The sequence below is a fragment of the Tigriopus californicus genome, chromosome 12 (assembly GCF_007210705.1).
Source record: "Tigriopus californicus strain San Diego chromosome 12, Tcal_SD_v2.1, whole genome shotgun sequence".
In the NCBI taxonomy this organism is placed as follows: Eukaryota; Metazoa; Arthropoda; class Copepoda; order Harpacticoida; family Harpacticidae; genus Tigriopus; species Tigriopus californicus.
Window position 1 is genome coordinate 11436335 of NC_081451.1, and position 21338 is coordinate 11457672.

Here is a 21338-nt window from a genome sequence, read left to right on the forward strand (position 1 = left end):
CGTTTCACGATAGCCTGGGCTTGTTGATTCAGCTAGCTGGCGGCCGCCAATTTTGGACAGCTTAGACGCCGTTTCACGATAGCCTGGGCTTCTTGATTCAGTTAGCTGGAGGCCGCCAATTTGAGACAGCTTAGACACGTTGGTGATTGTTTGTTACACAGGGTGTTCATTTTTCCAGGACGTTTCAATACACTGTTCCGTAACCAATTGTTCTTCCTGTACCTCATTTATCCTTAACATTTTAGGATGATGTACTCAATTGTGCACGGAACAGCTTCCATCTCCGCTTCAAGCTTCCTGGCCTCGTTTACTCCTGCTTGGGCGGCCCGCAGAACTTCGTGTGCTTCTTCTGTCCGTCGTCTGGCATCGTCCTTGAGACTTAGGGCCTTCTGACGTGTACTGCCCTGAAGTTCTTGGAGCTGGAATACCCCTGAACCAAACTGGGTGTTGGTTTCGTCGGCCCACATCTCCAGATGATCTTGAACATCTGCCATGATGTGACGAACTCTTCGTTCTTGATTGAGAACTACAGTTGCACTTGTTCTTGTTCCCCAGGATCCGTGTTGACATACGAAACCACGATTTGTCGGACCTCTTCCAGGGCCCGTTCCAGAGCTTGTAGATCCATTCTGATGCGGGTCCGCGATACTCAAACTTCCGATATCAAGCTCCTCTCTAGGCCGTCAACTAGAACGGAAATTGCTCGCTTCTTTGAGCCTATCTTCTGGTTCAATTGGGGCACATTAGCCGCCGATTCGGCTTCTCCTTGAGGTGACTCATGATCTTCATTACGCTGGGGATGGTAGGCGGTAGTGTGGCGGAGAGGGTCTCGGTCTGGGCCTACTTGATCTCTGCAAGGGCCTCCTTGTTCCGCTTGGCCTGGGCCTCGAAACCCTTTTCCTAGCGCCTAGCGTTCTTCATCATGGTCCTCACAAAATTGGACATAAGCTCCTTGAACTCGTCAGGCATGGTGGAACGTGTGTGGTTAGTGTTCAGTACTGATGGGAAAAGGGCAAGTAGCAAGTCATCACAGACACCCAAGTTCTACTTGTTTTACTTGTTTACAAGCAAAGCTTGGCCAAGTGCTAGAACTTGGGCAAGCTTAACCCAAGCAGAGAGCCGCTGCTGATTTAGGGGGCCCAGATGGTTAGCACAGGAAAACCGCAAATTGGGAATTTTTTGTTCATAGTTAAAGTCAGATTGCCAGAAGCAAACCAAGCATTGAACCAAAGCCATGTTGCTGCGTCACTGTTGGTACACATTATTGTTTTTCCTGTATAAGTTGATTTTATTTGCCCTGGTATAAAATTTCTCGCATAAGTTTGGCCACACCATTTTCCCCTCAAGTGCCTGTGTACATACGGTACAAACCCAAGTTGGGGCAAGTTCCTACTTGGGCAAGTTAAGCACCGGACTACTTGCCCTGTCGGTGCTTGCTTCACATCAGTAGTGTTCAGATCACGTCGGGGTCACGAATTTAGAGTCCAAAAAGAATTGGTGTTGGGATCATGTTTTCTCTAACCACCTTTATTCGGCTCTAAGAATTTTCTATCGTCCGGCTGAAAAACACATTAACCCAAACCCTTGTTGATGACGATCGTGAGATCATGAAGACTTGTGAGTTTTGCGACAAGTGTGCTGAAACCGTCATGTGCGATCAAGTTGCTGAGGGTCTTCGGAGTCAAGAAGCCATCAAGGAAATGCTCCAAGAGGATAGACTCGACCTCAAAACTGCAATTACCATTGCCAGGAGCCACGAAGAGTCATCCAAATGCAGGGACTTACTAATGAGCTCTCCAAAAATCAGTGTCGTCCAGAAGAAGAAATTCAGTCAGAAAGCGTCCAAGACCAGATCTGAAGCCACGTGTCACTCCTGCGGGTACAAACAACATCCACAAGATCAGGAGTGCAACAAGTGTCGGAAAATTGGTCACTTTGGGTCAGTCTGTCGAGGGGAAAAAGGCTTTAAATCGACTGTGGCCAATATATCTTCAATGAAAGCTAATCGAGTTTGTGCGAAAAACATTCCCCATGCCAAATCATGCCACACCATCAATCCATTGGTGAAAAGTGTAAATGGACAATCCGTAATTCAGGCCTTGCCTGACACGGGAGCGGAATTCTCCGGGGCAGGATTGAATTTCCTGAATGCCCTCGGAGAAAGTGATCGAAATCTCTGCGACGCCGATTTGAAGGCAGAAGTTTTCAATGGTCAGAAGATAAAAGCCATTGGATGTATTCCAATCAGGGTCCAATTAGACGGAACGGGAGACGTCAAAATGATGGTGTTCATATTCCGTGAAGTAAAGAGCTTCATTTTGTCATGGGTCATGGCTTTGGCATAATGTCTTTTATCAGTTCGGCCGGAAATAAAAGGCAAAAAAATCTTTTAGTTGCAATGAAAATCTCAAAACATACAGGATTGTGATTACCTTGACAAACCAGCCAAAATGAACCTTCAAGGTCTTTTGGCGCCGGCAGTCGTATTGTCAAGGAAAACCAAGAAATATGTTAGGCGTGTCGAAATCTAGCAGAGGAGACTTCAGAATCAAGAAGGGCTTTACTTCTTACTTGCCAGTTTGTACTCTATTTGGAATTTCTTACATTCAAGTCTTTCCATGAGTTTCAGATCAGCAAACCTATGCTGTCAGATCTATTGTGCTCAAGAACATGAGAAAGAGAGCAAAATGTATGTTTATTCTTATGGCCTCTATACCTAAGGCAAAGAGTGGTGAAGCAAACTACACTAAGCTGATCCAAGTTAACCCATGAAGATATATAGAGATGTATGAATATATTTGCCAAAAATGCAATTTTGGATTCCTTCTTGCCATCTTTGGGGCTTATATAATTTGTACTGCCTGAATTTTTAACCATTTTTATCCCTCATTGATAGGTTCTAGGAGTAGGACTCGGTATATAATAACCTCACATTACTGCTTTTGACGGATCGTCAAGAAAATTGTTGAGTCTCTCAACCTTGAGAGCAATCTAAAAGGTCATTATTTTTTGTTATAATCATTGCAATCGTCTCAAAAGGAGTGGAAAATCTAGTATGGGTCCCCTAGCACAAACAGAAGCTAGTTTTGCAATGGCATCCTAATAAAATCGGAGAATATGTGGTACCAAAAGCTACCTAATGATTCCTGTCTGAATTTGGCTCTTGGCCTTCGGGGTACTGCCATCTAGTGGTTATTTACCAGAACTTAATCCTGCAGCTGTTTCTTCTCAAGGTTCATTGACCCCACTCTCTCCCTTAATTAAGGCATGGAGTACGGCAGTAGTGGAGTGGAAAGCTCTCTGAAACCTCGCTAGAAGACGTTTCAGTTTTGCGGTACCTATGAATTGAGTACTTGATCATGATGATGGAATTCATTGAGCACTCTGTCAGCGGGAATGTATCTGATCAGCGAGGTAACGCATAGCTCTACAAAACCTCGCTAGAAGACCTTCGATCTTCGACCGAGCTTTTCACTCCAGTACTGAAGTACTCCATGATTAAGGATTGTTTTTAGGCAATATAAACAGACGGAACGATTTGAAGAAGATGATGTGACAATGGGAGACCCCCACGTTTTCAAAAGTAGATACCTCCACATTCTTCCAAATCAAGGCCAAAATTCGGCTTGATACGTCTTTTCACGCGGTCACATCAGTTAGATCAAGCAAGATGTACTGAATACTGTCTCTGAGCTATATCATGCGATTCAAAAAGGTCAGAACATGTAATCTCAAGCTGCGTAGGCCATTAAACACTCAATGCCTGTGTTTGGAATTAACCCTGCTACTTGATATCTTACCCTTAAAACAAGATCAACACAAAACACGATTTTACATATTTCATTTAATGGGCAACTTATGGCCCTCTGACTCCCCATCAAAATGGGGTCTTTCTTTTGTCTTGTGCATTTGCTTGCCAAACTTCATTGGTCGTACTCTCGGTTAATCAAATCCTGATTTTAACAGAGATTTAAGAAGGAAATAGATTCATGCCAATCACTTTTAGTTCGTTGATTATCAGTGAAACAATAAATTTGCCGTTTGAGATATCGTTTATCTAGAATAGAACACTAATATTTGCAATATCTTAATTTAGAATAATCTAAGCATTATAATTAACCATGTATCAAGTTAGAGGATTTCTTATGTCACTTTTATCCGCATTATTCAGCATCAATTTTGTTCACTTTTTCTTAAATCTACCTTACATTAGACTTAGGTTAAACCAAAACAATGGGAATTTGGCATGCAACCATACCAAAGATTTATTTGACGTGTTGCGCGCATGAAGAAAAAGCTTCTTGTATTGAGGGTCAAAAGTTTCCTTCACCAAGGAAGGTGCCCAGGGTTGGTCTAATTTACAATGAATTGTTTCATGGGACTGTTCACTGTGTAAAGCCATACCGATAATGGCTCGTTCACTGGCACTTTTTAATTGCAATTCAATGAGATTTGATGGGGATTAAAACGGACGTAAATTTTTCACCAAATGAAATTAAGTATTTGGAGTTCGCAAAACTTTTTGAAGTTCTTCTATTTTGGCAGGACAAAGTATGTGGAAGAGGTAAAATTCCTAACTTGATTGGTCATTCAATTGTCCTCTACCTTTGAGATTCCATGTTGGGAGATTTTAAGATGGTCATCAAGGGTATCAAGAATAGTCTTGAGTATATCTTGGTTGATATAACTGTTGTAACCGCGTGAAAAGACGTATTAAGCTGAACTTTGGCCTCGATTGGGAAGAATTCGAAGGTATCTAGTATTGAAAAAGTGAATATTTTACCCAGTCGCAATTCAAAATAAGTGCTCACGAAACCACGTGGGGGTCTCCCAATTTTGTACTCGAATTGAACAGGAGTGACAACGCAACATTAGGTAATGAAATAACGCAACCTAGCTGCCTAGCTTTTTGCCGCTAGAGGTACGATGAAATCGGGTGGAGATTCAGTCGTGACACGTGACAATGCGTGTGCTAATCTAGCCGATGACTTTTTTCAAAAGGAGAGGCAATGTCTTAGATTCTTGCTCCAATGGTTTTTCCTTACTTTTTTGTTTGAATTTAGAGCAATTGAAGAAGTGTATTCAGATATCAACGGAGAGTCCAAGTAAATCACCCAACTTACCCAAAATCACCAAAATACAAATCACCACTATTGGTTTTGGTCCTTGAAGGATCCTTTGGTGCCATACATGATGTCAAGTGGGGTNAAAAGAAAGAAAATTGCTTGGTCAGGATTCAGTTTTTGTAATACGGATCCGCTTTTCGATTCTAACCTGGCATGATATGAGCAGAAAATGTATGCAAATGTTTTGAATACGTGAGTCACATGTCAAATATACTGAGCTCCACAAGCCATGGCCAATGGAAACCGTCTCAGTTTAGGCTCTTTTAGCTTTTGGTTTTGGATTAATTAGTCTAACAAGTGGACTGATTTCCACTCACCAAGCCACGCCATGGATGAGGAGAGTGATGCCTTCGTAGCTGCCCTTGAGTCCAATATGTGGTTTTTGATCTATCGGCAGGGACATGTGCGTGTATATGTAGAGGAGAAATGGGGTATTTTCGAGATCCATCAAAAATCTCTGATTGCCACTGTCATGAGAATTGTGTAATCACATGCGCTTTGAAGTTCTCAAAATCTCACCAAATAATTGAAAGAAGACGTGTTCCACGTTGGAATGGCCGTTTTAAGCCACACAATGTCGCATATTTCTCGTTAGAACTCTTCTCTTTGTTTCTTCTTATCATGATATGACGTCCCTCAACGAATAACGAGGTTATTAATCAACAATAGTTACATCGAAGGTTGCGTGAATAAAAAATATTGCCGAATGCGTGGACCTGCCGTTAAATTAGAGCGGCTGCGTGATTTCAAATTCCACAGTTCCGCAAAGTAAAAAAAAAAAGATACGAAACCAAACCATGCTCGAAGGACCCAATCTGAATTTCATTCTACAGGGTGTAAAGAAACTAAGGGCCTCCATGGCTGTTTTTTACAACATTTTTCCCTCCTCAAAGATTTTTTTGACATTAAACCACAAGCATTCATTAAGAGGAATTGTTAAGAACCTAATGCCATATTACAAATGATTAAACTTTATCCTGGAGGCGATGGGTAGCCCTCTGATAAAGTGCCGTCAAAACAATGTCTGAAAATTCAAGTGAGCGCAGTCTGAAGGTCAGAACCAAGGCTAAGGGCATCCTGAAGGCCGACAAAGACAAAGGAAGGTTGGTGAGCCTTTCAGTGTTCATCCTCAAACCATGGGAAAGTGGAGACCCTCATGGAAATGCAATAAATCCTTTTAGAACAGACCGGACCGATGGCCGAAATCTGGATTTTCAAGACTCAATCTTTAGGTGGGCAAACATCAGAAGGCTACCAATCTCCTTTGGAGTAAAATTGGATTATTCGTGGTATGGTGTTAGGTTTTTCAATAATCCCTTTTAATGAAAACTGGAGATTCAATCTGATCAAATCATTATTTGAGTTAGGGGGTAGGATTTTTGGAAGCGACAAAGAGCGGCCCTTAATTTCTTTCCACCCTGTAGGTGTGTCACTCCCGACCCAATCCAGGATTCATCCAGGACGATCCAGTCGAAGACCCAATTCGGATTTCACCCAAGACAATCCGATCCAATCCAGATTATATCCTGGGTGTGTGTCACTATAAAGATTGCCTCAAATGTTGAATACGAGTTGTTTTATAATGTAATGGTTTTCTGTATTTAGGATAAACACAATAAGGAAGTCCCCGAAAATAAAATATAAAAATATTACAAACATATTGGGCACTAAATATCAAAATGACTCTCACAATTTCTTTGCCCACTCCGATGCTTCCCAAGTATGAGCGAGTTTTGCGAGTCAGAAAAAGTGCCCTTCACAGTCACTCTCGACCCAATGGGGATTTCATCTAAGACGATCCAAGGGGATCTGATTGGGTCTCTCTCCCGAATTCATCCAAGGTATTCCACTCTCGAATCCTTGTTCAATTTGGAATCTTGGATAGGATTGTCTTGTATGTGATCCGGATTTGGGTCTGGACTGGATCGTCTTGGATGAAATCCTGGATGGGATCACTTCAATCTACGCGACCAAGATCCAGATTGAGTCTAGTGTGAATCGTATAAAATCAAACTTGGGTCCGGATTGGATCGTCCTAAATGAAATCCGGATCTTCCTGGATGAACTCTGGACTGAATTGGAAATGAGTGGTATATCTTGGATGAATTCCGGAGAGCAACCCAAATAGATCCACTTTGATTGTCCCGTATGTAATCCAGGATGGGATCAACCTGGAAAGAAATCCGGATTGGATCCGGACTGGTCTTTTTGTCCCTGGTTCCGGAGATTTTCTTCGACGTTAGAATAGTGGAGGGCACAGTTCCATTCCTCTGCATCATGTTGGGCATGTCATTTGTTGTCTTGATTGTTGGCGGGATTCACTTGTATTTCTGGTTCTTCAGCGGCTTCACCCAACCCTCAACCCCTATGTAGACGTTCATTGCTAATAGCTGTCGGACTCTACAATCAAGAATCGTATCTTCTAATGGATCGCAAATCAGCCATCCTCTCCATTCCCCAAACGACCTCCAATTGGACGTCCTTCTTGGGGTAAAGACACTGTTTGGCATCACTGACCTCTGGGGGGAACATATTTAGGTGAATAAATCAAATCTTTGTGCTGCAATGATTTCGATTCGATTTGGGAGTCTGATATCATGAAACAATGGCTTGAATTGATGGGGCTTAAGTGGCCTGCTATTAACCAGTCTTTTTATTTTGGTTCTCTGCCTCATTTCAGTCTAGCAAATCTGTTTGTTTTCATTTAGAGTTCGTGGAATTGAGAACACACTTGTTGACAAATCTACTAGTTTGCCCCTCAGCTACTATTCGCTTGCTTGAAGCCACTCAGTTTGCTTTCACCAGCCAACCATTTATTGCTTGCTGCTCCTCACTCTCATCCCATCAAAGGGCACTCTGCATCTCCCCAGTTTCCAAACCAAGCTTTGAGCAAGTCCAGTAAGTTCCTCGTCTATTTCATTTGAGTCTCGATTCGTCCTTCATTTTGCCCGAAAGGTGCCGAAATAGATAGCTATAGAAAGATAGATATATTTCAGGAACACTTTGATCATGATTAGAGTATAATCTTTGAGTTAGCATCTTCATATATCAACAATTTCATGAGCATGTAATTCCTCAGGTTCTGGGTAAGCAAAAGCTTCTTTTCACCAGGACCTGGGCAATTTAACGAAGACATGACATAGATAGTCAATAATGTTACAGAGGCCAAGCTGCAACACGATAACGTGAGTTGGAAGAAATACAAAATGAAATTGAAAGGCTTGTAGGAAATCATATCGGTTCGAATTTATGAGAAAAGAAGGGACCCAGAAAACGATATAAAAAGAAAAGCATGAAAAACTGGTCAAAGCACAATTTTAAGTGTTAATTTGTTATGTTTACCAGAAAATTCGAAACGACTTCAGGAATGGGAGTAAATTAATAAGTTTAGAGTTGTATTTGGTGCATGGAGTTTTTGATCAGATCGAGTGGAGGATAATCGTTATGAAAGAGTCAAATGAGAATCTTTTTTTAGGATTTTTGTTGGCATACATTGTTCGATAGTTTTTGTAAAGTCCCGACTTGGCAACTGGAGTAATTGACCTCCAACCGCCAAGCCGAGGNAAAGTCCCGACTTGGCAACTGGAGTAATTGACCTCCAACCGCCAAGCCGAGGACTATTTTTCCATTTGACAATATTGATACATGGTGGAAGTTTTTGCAAGCACGACTGCCTCATCACTTGAACGATTTTAAGCTTGCGCAAATCTTGCAATTTTAGGAGCTTGGACTCATGAAACAAAGATTCAGTGTGAGAAAACCACCTCGCATTATTTATCCAGCGTACAGCTCTTCTCTGTAGTATTGGCAGAATCTTCAATTTCGTACTTTGGCCGTAAAATTCAATACCCCGTGTTCCGTTCACTAGCCAGGGGTGAAAGGTCCTGACTGATTGAATTCCCGTGGTGAACGGAAGCATGGAACTCTTGACCCAACTCTTGACCCGAATCTGACTTTGTATCGTCAATACAAGAAGATGTAGTTCATAACAGTAACCTTTTGAATCAGAACAATGAATAGAAGAGAAAAGGAGAGTAAAAGTAAGGAGCCCTCTGGAAAAGCCAACTTGAAGTCATGAATTCTGCGGGATTGTGTCACTACGAGATCCCTAGACCTTAATCAATTGGTTTCTGCCACGAACGAAATGTTCTATCCCATCAGGTTTCAAGCTCTTGAAGCCTGCTAACTAATTGGGAACTATCTACCCTTCAGCGCCTTGTCAAAATTCACTCTAAACTACATCAACTGACTTTAAACTCCCAAGACTCTGCTCTACTGATTGAATGCAATCGATTGAGTAGTTACCTCCGCAACATTCAAAATCAAAGAAACCTACCTATTAAGTATATTACAAAACCGCCCATTTTACACCATTTGACCAGAATCTAATTTTACCCAATCTAATGGTAGTTCAAATTCACATTTTTCCCCAAGTATGCACACATATGACGAAAACCAATTGCACTTTATCTGAATTTGAAATTTGAAATTTTTATTCAAATAATGCAACAATGCTGGGATTCCAATCCCGGTAGCGGTAAGGTAGTTCGCAAATAAAACAAAAACAAAGGGGCCCTCAAATTATGACGACTTCACCGAGTTAGCACACAGCTAAACGTAATCATTACATTCTGCTCCAAATAATACTTTGGAATATACTTACTCTGTTTGGCATTCTCAATGGCCTTGAACATTTTGGTTCTAGCGGACTTGCTGAAACTTATCTCATCTTGTGACATCTTTGTAATGAAGGATGACTAAACAGACTTAACCTAGATATGTGTCATACATTTCTATACACAATGAAATACAGAAAAAGCCCCGTGGGATTAATATTTGATGACAAGGAAGATTGTTCAGCCCTTTAAGCAAAAAGATGCTTTTATGACCCAATAACGTCCATTAAAGGGGAGGACGCATTTTTATTAATGCAAAGCTCGGGCGAAATTTGCTTGAGTTAGGCCGAATCTGAATTCTAGAGACCCAAGAAGTAACGTGTATAAGAGCTTTTTTCCGTGTATGTAAACTTCCTTACTATTACTCAGAATTTATTGTGGCAGGCTGAACATGGCAGAGTAGACCATGGCGGACTTGATCATGGCGGAGTTGATCATGGCGGAGTTAATCGTGGCGGATTTCACAGTAGCGGGAGTTCACCCTGGCGGAGATTGTTGTTGGCGGAGTTATCCATGGCGGAGATCGTCGTGGGGGAGTTCACTCTTGGCGGAATTCACCGTGGAGGAATTTGATGGTGGCGGAGCTTAATTTGGCCGGGTTTACCTCGATCATGGTGGAGTTGATCTTGGAGGGCTTGATCATGGAGGACTTGATCATGGCGGACTTGATCATGGCGGAGTTGATCGTGGCGGATTTCACCGTAGGGGGAGCTCACCCTGGCGGAGATTGTTGTTGGCGGAGTTATCCATGGCGGAGATCGTCGTGGGGGAGTTCACTCATGGCGGAATTCACCATTGGAGGAGTTCACTGTAGCGGAGTTCACCGTGGGGGAATTTGATGGTGGCGGAGATTGCCGTTGGCGGAGTTCACTATGGCGGAGATCATCGGGCGGAAATCCACAGGCGGAGATTGCGTTGGGGGAAACCGATGGCCACCTGTCTCAAGACATTTTAATAAACACCGTTCCTTGAACTATCATTCATCCTGTATGATACCGCGGCTGACTTATGCCGGATGAAATGACTGAGAGCCTAACCATGCACTTGAAACTTTTAGATTTTATTCCAGACAACCATTCACACATGTTGTCCACGACCTCAGCACCGAATCTCGATTTGTTGTCAACAGCGGTTCTTTTCAAGGCATAATTTGCACTCCCCGGGGAACTTCGTCCTCCAAATAAATGTCTTGTCATCTCGTACTCCACTAACTCCACCAAAATCTCAGTTAGTTCATATCACGTTCTGGCACTCTTACTTGATAAAACATCTGCAGGATGTCAGCAGTAAATGCGATGGGCTCAGTTCGAAATCTCAGAAGCACACCGAGCAATTGATTTGTTAAATCTGGACCCGTGAGAAGATGATCATTGATCGACTCACCATTCACTTGGTTCGCACAATTGAAGACAACTCTTATCTTCTTTTTTCGAGGGTGATACACAGCGTGATGTGGAATTTAATGAGATATACCCGTTTTCGTTGAAACTAACCTTTCTTGGCTGACCTCTCTCCCATAGCCCTCTTGCACAATTTCGCTCATAAAGGATTGATAATCATTCATGAGCTCAGAGTCTTTGTTGAGCTTTTTTGTAATCGAGATAGCTCTCTTCTATGCTATCTCGGCACTCTTAGCCATGATCAATGGAGGGTTCTTGATGGGCAAAGGAACCTCATAGCCTTCTTCTAAACGTCTTGTCGTCGCCTTGACGATGCTCAAGAACTCCAAATCATCTGTTGACATGGTGTCACTTGAAAGGATATTTTCCAAAACCTTCTGACTATTTTGAATCTGGGAAATCTAGCTCAGCCAAATTAGAGAGCATTTCTGAAATCCCAACGTCTTTGATAACCTCTCTACCAAACACTCTATCGGGTAGACCTATGTTTCGATGACAGGAAATTTGACTTGATTTTTCTTGCGTATTCATCGGCCCAACAACAGCTCACCCAAGCCTGGTCTTGATAGCGTAGGGAGAGCTAGGATCCGAACAGTCACCAACCTTGACTAACGGTCGAAGAGCGAGTGGGTTATCCGCACCGATCAGTAGAACCACGGGCAAATCCAAGTTCAACTCCGAAATATCATGGCGAAGAGAGCCAAATGCTGGCCACCTCTTCATCATCTTTTCCGTGGCCACTTCATTCGCTTGGAGAGGAATGACATCTTTGATGAAAGTTGTTCCGAGTGTGATGAATCCTTCTCCATCCGGCCTCTGAACGCTAAGGCCTGTGATGACTGTGGAACGAAGGGTTTTCTTCCCGTTGAGCGTGTGAATCGTGATATTCGTCTCGGGCCCAGCAATGTCAAGTTCTTTCAAGAGATCGTCAGGGGCAAAGGTTCCAGAACTTAAAGCGTCCAATAAAGCAATGCCCTCCACAGCCTTCCCAGGTTTGGTTTCGTGCGACACTTTTACCCTCAATACATTCTTCACCACCACCGCACCTCCAAGCCTCAACGCATGAGCAGTCAATGCTGGCTCAGGCTTTTCTTGATGTGGGACCCCATTATCCTTGTGAAGTGGAGTGGGATGCTTCTTCCCAAACTTTGAGCACGTCATTCTGGCGGAACACCTTCTCAATATATGCCCACGCAGAATTACCTCAGCACGCTTGTCCACGGTCTTGGAGAGGAAAGCATCACAATAGAGTGTGTCATGATTGTCGTCACAATCTAGACAGGTACCGGCGTCGTTTCTTGTTGAAACGGCAAAAGTACTCACTAGCTTTGCTGAATTCGGCCTTACATTTCTCAACAGATCGGGTCTTTGAGGAGATTTAACGCCGTATGTTTTGGGGCCTGTTTCGGTTTTCTTCTTGGACATTGCTCTAATTGTCTCCTCGCCGTAAATCGGATCGCTGGCTCGATCTAATACCTCTTCCATCAAATCAAGAAAATCCTGAAAGGTCTCCCGTCGCTCAGGCTCACGCCTGCTCTTGATGGCAACAGTCCTCCCTGAATTTCGGATCCCAAACGACAGCTTAGCCACCAGATCTCCGACGAAACGAGGCGAGTTCAACTCAGATTTGTCAACGACCGAAGAACATCGCAACAATGCACTATCGAAGTCCCCAATACTTTTCGGACAATTTTCTTTAATTGAAGGCCATGCATGTAGTTCCTCCATAAAGGAATTGGCGGTGAGAAAATCATTGTCATATCGCTTCATCAAAAGGCGCTTGGCCTCTGTGCAGCAACGCTCATCCTCCAAAAAATGCAACCTTCAATCAGACGTTTGGGATCTCCATCGACCACCTCTAGCAAACGGCTCAGCCTTGATCTTTGGTCGGGAAGGTTCCTTTCGATGATGTCTTCGACTCTTTTCCAAAAGTGACGAAAAGATACCAGGTTCCCTCCAAACGTTTCGATTTGATGACTGAAGGCCGTTTGTCTTTGCATCATTTCCACAATCATCGAGGATTCGGTCTTGGGATAGTCAGCTCGATACGAAAACGACTCTGCCTTTGGGTTTGAATTCTTTAATTGGGAGACGTCGTTTCTCCCATTGGTCATCTGGGGCAGTGGGGATCGAGGAGAAGTGTCCACCTTGCTTTCTAATAAGCCATGAGACTCGTTCACGTATTTCTGCTTCCAGGGTTTCCATTTCTTTCTTTCTTCGCACTTGATTCATGCGCGCTTCTAAGGCCATTCTCTCCATCTCCAAACGAGTGAGCTCATTGACACTCTCTTCCTCGGCCCTCCGTCGCGTGCCTTGACACGGATTCGTGGGGTGGGGGATCTGCGGCCAATAAAAATCGGCACTGAGAGCAATGGGACCTTAGATCCTTGACGCCCGAACGCACTTTGGCCGCCACGAGTGATCTCTTATAGGTTCGCACCTCTCTCGTCATGACACCAACTCTCCGAGGGCGGTTCTCCGTTCCCACCATCACCAAGTGAAGGTCCTCACTCATTCCAACACCGTGGTCTAAAATGTCTTCCGATTCCATGCCTGGGTCCTTATCCATGATAACACAATTCAAGACTTTGTCCTTACTGATACCGCGGCTGACTTATGCCGGATGAAATGACTGAAAGCCTAACGATGCACTTGAAACTTTTAGATGTTATTTCAGGCAACCATTCACACATGTTGCGTTGGCAACGTAATAACAAATTGGTCTCTCTCTGAGTCTCTGGTTTCCATATCCGTTTTTCTTACTCAACCTTTCGTAAGAAATACAAAACTAATTTTAGAGCGCCATCTTTGGGAGATTGGGTGATTTGGCACTAACACTGTACATCATCTATCCATATCCACGGGCTTATAGAGATATGGACTGCGAACGGAAGCAAAAATATCCTATCTCCTAAACCGCTCATCTTATTCCTTGTTGAATAGATGAACTCAGCCAAGTTTGAGCCCAAACCTATGTTTAGGGAACTCAGGAGACATGTTCAAAGTTATGTAGTAAACAGTACATAAAATTTGAATTTTCGGCCTGCTCTTGGTCAGCTACATAAGCTTGTGACAACATAACTTTGAAACAATCGATTTTGCATGTAAATGATATAAAATTGACCTACCGATAATTGAGGAGATCTACGTTTCTTAATTTATTATTTCAATTCGTAAAGTGGCTCAGAGTGGCTATGACTAGAGGGCTAGTCAGAGAAGCGACACTCACGAGATTTCTGAGATTTTTTTTTGGCTTCCTTGTGGCTGCCTGGTGTGTGCGATGGGGATCGGCTTTGAACACATTTAGTTACGTGATTCTCAAAATCAAGTTCCGAATTCAGGGAGCCAGGGAGTTGATGGCTCGTTTGTCTGCTTTGGTTGAAACTGAGTAACGGAAGAGAAGTCGATCAGCCCGACACCCTGCTGCCCAACTACCAAAATGTGTTCAAAGCAAAGTCTCAAGTGGCTTGATTGGAGTGACTTTTCTCTGACAAGCCCTCTAGCTATGACCAAGAGCAGGCCGATTTGGCGGGAAGCTCGTTCGCAGTCCATATTTCTAGAAGTCCGTGCCATATCATATCAGGATGATGTTATCGATTGTGCACGGAACACCCTACTCCAAGGCACTTCGGATATGTCCATTGTAAAGTTGTTTCTTTACTGTTTTCGGCACTGACTTGCGAATTCTGTTCAGACTGAGAATAATTTTTCGAATTCTGTATGCTACACTCTCAATGTGACAGTGCATTTTACCTTCTCAATGTGGCAGTGCCAGTTAAGTTTGCTATCGAGTTGCATTCCCAGATATCGTATGGACTTTTCATTGGATATGGTAGAACCCACCTCCCCTAACCTACGTCCATTTATATAAATTTTAAAGTTAATATTATAATTCCTGTGCTTGATAACCATGAATTTTGATTTACAATGTTTAAAGTTAATAAATTAATTTCTAACCATTGGAAGATACGTTCCAGTTGAACATTTGTTTTCTCCTCTAGCTCATCAGGTTGGCTTTCAAAACATTGAAGCGTCGTGTCATTAGCAAACATAATGCTTTTCAAATTGCTATGCTGAGGCATGTCGTTAATGTAGATCAGAAATAAGAGAGATCCAAGGAAGCTGCCTTGGGGATCCCCACATTCGACTTTCTGTTTCAAGGACCTAACATTATTCACCTCGACATACTGGTACCTCTCAGAAAGGTAGTTTTTGAACCAAACTATGGACCTACCTAGGCTTGGGAATAACGGCCAAAAGGAGCCCTTTGACCTTTGGTTGAACGCCTTTGCACACTCCACTCGTCGAAAATGGAGCTAATGATATCGCGCAAGTCTCGTCCATGAAGGATTTGGGTGGAGTCCTCCGCCTCATCTTGAACTTGATTCACACCTTTGGGCTCCACTGGTATTCAGTAGGTATGCAGAAGTTTGAACTAGTCCAAGATTATTTAAAAAGCACCTAGCTTTGATGGAATGAGGGAGCTCTCATATTGTCCCAACCCAGGATTTAGGGTCAATTCTAGAGACTAAGAGGCTAAATATGCGTTTCGAAGACACCTTCAAACCCTCGAGAATCCAGGCTAGTTCGAACAAAGAGGTCCACTTGTCTTCTTTCTTTGGCTCCTTCATTGTTTAATTTGCTTCCCTCTAATATTCGTAGAGACTACGTTGCAGGCCTTGTTGATCCGGTAGCATCTTTCAAGTCAGACTTGGACAAATTTTTAGATAGCATTCCAGCTCGACCCTACATTCAAGGACTAGCTCAGTCTGCCAACTCAAATTCGTTTGGAGACCAAATCTACCTAGATGAAAAGGTTAAAAAAATGGACGGAACAGATTGTTTCATTACAATAGATACTGGTGGTATTCCTTGAATCGCTTGGAAAAAGCCGGTAAAGATAACAAGACACGAATGGCAATTAAAACTAAAAGCTTTGTGTCCACCCTTTAAAGACAGTTATATTTTGAGTCCAGGTGGGACCCTAGGTCACCCTTGAGAACGATCCGTTGGGAAAGATCCGAGCCCAATTTTTTAGAACTCGGTCGTTGATCAATTTTGACTCACTCCAATCTCGGAGCCAGTTTTGGTTGTGCGCAGTCCAGAACCATTTTGGTTCGTTTTCTTTCTTCCATGACTGGAAGCCAAGTTTAATGCCCTAAAACGAAAATGATCGGAAGGTTTTCACCAAAGAATCGAAACTAATGGCTCGATCCCGCTTAACAGTTCCTTTTCAAACGCTAAACTCGTTCCACGATCAAGGTCGAACCACAGAAGAAGTAACATAGAAGAGTAAAAATCGATTTTGTTGTGTTTTTTCAACTGGAGCTGAGTCGGTAACTATAAGCAAGTGCTACTCAAGCCGATTTAAAAATCAGCTACCATAGCCTATCAGCCACAGGCTGGCCAGTTTTTTTTTCAGCCAGCAATGCTAGCTCGTACAAAATCGATGCTAAAAAAATGCTAATTGGAATTCGAAAATGTTAGAACAATGCTACTTAAAAAACCGCATATTATTCATGGTGCCCATAAAGGATTTTGGATTCATAATTCAATTACATTTGACACTCTTTGACAGGGTATGTTCAGGCAACATTTTGAAAATTATACTTTAAGAAACTTTTTTTTGAAAAGTACAATAATCCAAAGAAAAACCTTGGAGTTAAAATTGATGCAGTTATGTTTATGATACTCTCCTAATTTTGAACCCTGAATTTTCGAAGGGGACACCAAAAAGTGACAAGCTTTATATGAGCAAAAATGTATTTTTCGGTTTTGAACAAGGTTTGTTTACACACAGTTGTAATTGTTCTTATCGCCAAAATGTGTTCTTCTTGGGTAAGATTAGATCACGAAATAAAGAAAAATTGTTATTTTATCGTGTATCATACTTCAAAGCGGACATGAGCAAGAGCTGCAATAAGTTGCTTTATCCATGGCTCAATTGTTGTCTATCTCTTCTTTATGATTTTTTTGCTACTTTTGAATCTTGTGAATTGGTTTACCTCAAGTGTGTAGGGGAATACTTTTCAGAATACAATGAAAGTAACCAAAATACTTATGTTGATTTGAATATTGCAGTGAAATTAACCCATACTTACATTTACTTAAGGATTCGTAATTCGTTTTTATATACGCACTGACCATTTTTCATTCGTGTTGGCAACCCAAAGTCTTTTTGTGCGCCAAAAGTCTGGTTAAAAAAGAAATTTGGCTAAGCCTGCCTTTGAATTGAGAAGCAAATGGAATAAATCATTTTGCTTACTTAATGTAAAGTAAGCATTCCAATGGAAATCACTGTGTGGCTGCAGCGTATCAATTTCATGGAATGGGAAAGGGATCCAATGAATGAACATTGCTGACCCCGCCAAATGTAGTTCCTTTGTGAGTTTTTTTTGCTTTTCTTCCCTTTTGGTCATGTTTTCAGTGAAATCATGCTCAGAAAATGCTTAAATGCGAGACAAAATTTCACATTGCTTGGACCATGCAAGTAATGCTAGTTTAATGCTAAAAACCAGACCAAAGCTAATAAAGAATTCCAATGCTAGCGGCCTTGAAATAACGCTAATTTTCAAAAATCCGCATCGAAAAATGCTACCTGGCCAGCTTGATCAGCCATACAGCTGTCACCCATGTGCTCTGAAAACGAGTCCGCCCGGCAGGCTTTCAGCTCTATCTCTAGGCCTTGCTTCCTCTATGGTCGAACCTCGATCGCAACGAGAATCAGACGGGTCAACTCTCCGTCGATCCGAGGACCATTTTGGAATATTTAACTTGCAGTTTAACTTTAACTTTTTACACTTCATATGGTTGTGTTTACAACGTACTGTTAGCTTCATTTGCGATTAAGTTGATACATTTAACGTACGACGTTGCTTTTGGTGACCTTTTCGTTTTACAAAAGGTAAGCACGCTTCACGTCGTGGTGTTCAAACATCAACATGGGCACATCTCGTCTTCATTCGCGCAACTTTCCTCTCGGATTGCTTTTTCACTCTTCCTTTTGATGCGTGTCAACGTTTCATCAGCCAAATCGTTATCATACGGCAAAAGGTTCAGACAATCCTAAGATCGAAGGGGCGAGAATTTTCGTCATCATGTCTTCAAAGTTGCCACTTTCAAAGGCTAAACCATTCAATTTATTCGAAGACTTTGCATCCGACCAAAGGGAAGACGGCTTTTTGACGATGATGAATCGAGGTTGTACGTCCAGGAAAATATTGTTCAAGGTTGCGCTATAGAAAAATGTAATGTTCCTCGATTGATTGATTCGAAAATACTTGCGAACGCGCTGGAAATACGTCATTAAATGAAATTCGTTATTTTTCCGGTGGCCATGATTGGCAATTTTATGATTAAAGTACAGAAATCAAATTTGAGTTTTTGATCCATCATCTTCGTTGACGGTCTACTCTATTTACCCTACTGGACACACTGCTAGTAAGTAAGTGTCTGTGTGAGTAGGCTCATGATCTCAATCTTTAGCGAAAATTAGCGAATGTACCCTATCCTCGTCGCAGCCCCGTTTTGGATCTTGAGTTGAAAAAATCGAGATTCCATGAGTTCGCACTATTTTCGATCTGAAGATTCGATTTTTTCCGTTTCAAAAATCTAACCTCTGATCCAAATCATTCTCGCATTTTCTTTCATTTCAGAATCAACATGATGATTGCAACGACATGCCTTCTGGTCACTTTAACAATCTTAATCCATGGACAAGTTGGTAACTCCCATGTCGCCACCTTTCGTCAAGCAACTGACTCGTTAAAGAGTAGTAACCCAAGAAGTAAGTGAAGTTCCGTCGATATAGCTATGATATTGCCAAAAGTAATGGTGTGATAAAAATTGTCAGTGATGGGCGGTTCCAAGTGACCTAGGTTTTTGTCAAATTTAATTTGTCAAATTTATTCGGACTTCCATTTATTTGGCTTCCCGTCCCAATGGGTGGACAATTCAGAGTCCAATTGTCAGAGGATACAAATGAAATCGTTGATCAATGTAGCCGAGCCATGATTCGAAAGCAATGCTGTCATTGAAAATTAATTATTGCTTCTTCGACCAACTTTGACCGCCTTTGTTTAACTTCATAAACCAGATTGTGGATGAACTTTTGATCGTGTCAAATTCACACTTTTCGACATACAAATTATTATAAATTAAGGTACCACGCCTTCGTTTTAAAAATATTAAGAATCAGGAGAAACATGAAAGGGAGCAAATTTGTGCTCAAGTTTATTCACAAATTTGTACCTCGTTTTAGACATCATGGATGCTTGATTAATATTATTAAAGGTGAAACGCGTTGGAAAAACAAAAGACGAATGAAGTCCATCCCTCAATTTTCATGGAACTAAAGATCATTGGCCGATTATTGATTTTTCTTTGCCATTTTTAACATTTTTCAGTCTCCGTCGGCGAAATGAATGATCCTTTGGAATTCGATGAGGGTTCCGGAATAATGGAAGCGATGATAAATGTGGGCGAATGTCTCGGAGATGGCAATCAGATTTTTGGGATTTCCCTGCCAAATCCGAGTGGATGTAATATTTTCCAGACCACTGGATTTAACAGTGGTGGATATCCAAATAATTCAGGATCTTCTTCTCAATACAATTGCATTTACGTCCTTGAGGTACTTTGCTGTTGTTTCAAAGTTTTTGCTTGCACACTTGGTTTTTAAACAGGGCTCTTTGATTTGAGCGTATAGGATAATGTCTAAATGGAAATTGGGCTCACGATGAAAATGATGATTTGTGATGGCTTTGTTGTCAAATTTCCCCGTAGATTTTTGTTTTTGAGCCACTTTGACGAGCCCTTCAAATTGGAAAGCCCAATTCAAACCAGTTCATTTTGATTTTTTCTTCTTTTTTTTACGAAATTACAATTCATGCCGATGTATCAGAGTAATGGTCTCCAATTCAAAAGATTGAAAATAAATGCCTAATCCAATGCAATCACATTTTCAGACTATCTTAAAACTCTTTGCGGATGGAGAGCACATGAAATTGTATTCCCTTAATAATTTTACGCTCATTTACTGCTTGTTTTTATCTTTCGCTTCCAATTTAATTATGTCATTTCAGTTTGAGGCTACCGCAAATGGAACGGTGACCGTTAAAGAAAAGGATTTTCAGTTCCAAGAAGACTTAAATGGATTTTGCTCGGATCATGTAACCATTAGTAATGTTATCGATGAACAGCAAGAAATCGACAATAGTGACTCCGAGGATCTAAATACAGGTAGAAACGTCGTGAAATATTGTGGCACGATTACAGAAGACAAGATCCGCGATTTCTCTACCGATGAACTTGTCATTCAATTAATCGCCGACAACACGGAAAACGGCAACGGAGCCGAGATTGTTATATGCATTGATTGAAAGAGTTGGGGGTCAAAAACCCGTTTCTATGTTATGGAACCTTTTGAACTCTGAAGTGATGTTTGGTTTATTTGGTTTTTCTTTCACTTAGACCGACTTCATGGTTTCGAAAATAGATTTAATAAATCCTTTGAGGGTCCTGTTTGGTGTTCATGTGAGTGAACTTTGTGTAAAAAAAAAAGAACAGAGAATCACTTAAAGAACACAATTTCAGCCTTTTTGTCTTTTGGCCTTGTTCAAAACTAGAGATGAAAATGGAGTTGAAGTTCGTTTTCAAACGCTCATGAAAAGAATACACCATACAATACATTCATAACACAATGAGCGAGATTCTTTACCCAAAGCCGGTGACTGTTGACCTCTGTTAATTACAATATAAGTGAAATTAATTAAAATTACGAGAATTGGGCTTGAAATGCTTTTATTGAAATTACTGGTTCCATCGACAATTCTCATTATTTGAACAGTTAACATGGCATAAATACCAACCCATGCCTTGAAAAGTCTGTATTCACAGACATAATCTCTAACCTAAATACAAAGGGTAAAGAAAAAGCTACGACATTTGCTGGATCAATGTCCGCATTCAGTACAAGAGACCCCATGACATAAAGCCCCATTTCGACTTTGGTTAAGTAGTTTTGCTATGTTTATTTTGTCCAATAACGAGAATTTTTTCGATGGAACCAGTAATTTCAATGTCTTGACAAGTCTGCATTCACAGATGAGGCCTCTAACCTAAAAGCAAAGGGTCGA

General features: G+C 41.6%; 1 protein-coding gene across 1 annotated transcript; it reads left to right on the top strand.

Moving 5' to 3' along the window:
* Positions 1–7876: 7876 nt before the first annotated feature.
* LOC131892149 (uncharacterized) lies at positions 7877–20724 on the top strand. Its single transcript, XM_059241925.1, has 4 exons — positions 7877–8024; positions 18858–18988; positions 19608–19834; positions 20286–20724. The coding sequence occupies exons 2-4, from the start codon at positions 18865–18867 to the stop codon at positions 20580–20582; spliced, it is 648 nt and encodes a 215-aa protein (XP_059097908.1). The 5' UTR covers positions 7877–8024; positions 18858–18864; the 3' UTR covers positions 20583–20724.
* The last annotated feature ends 614 nt before the right edge of the window (positions 20725–21338 follow it).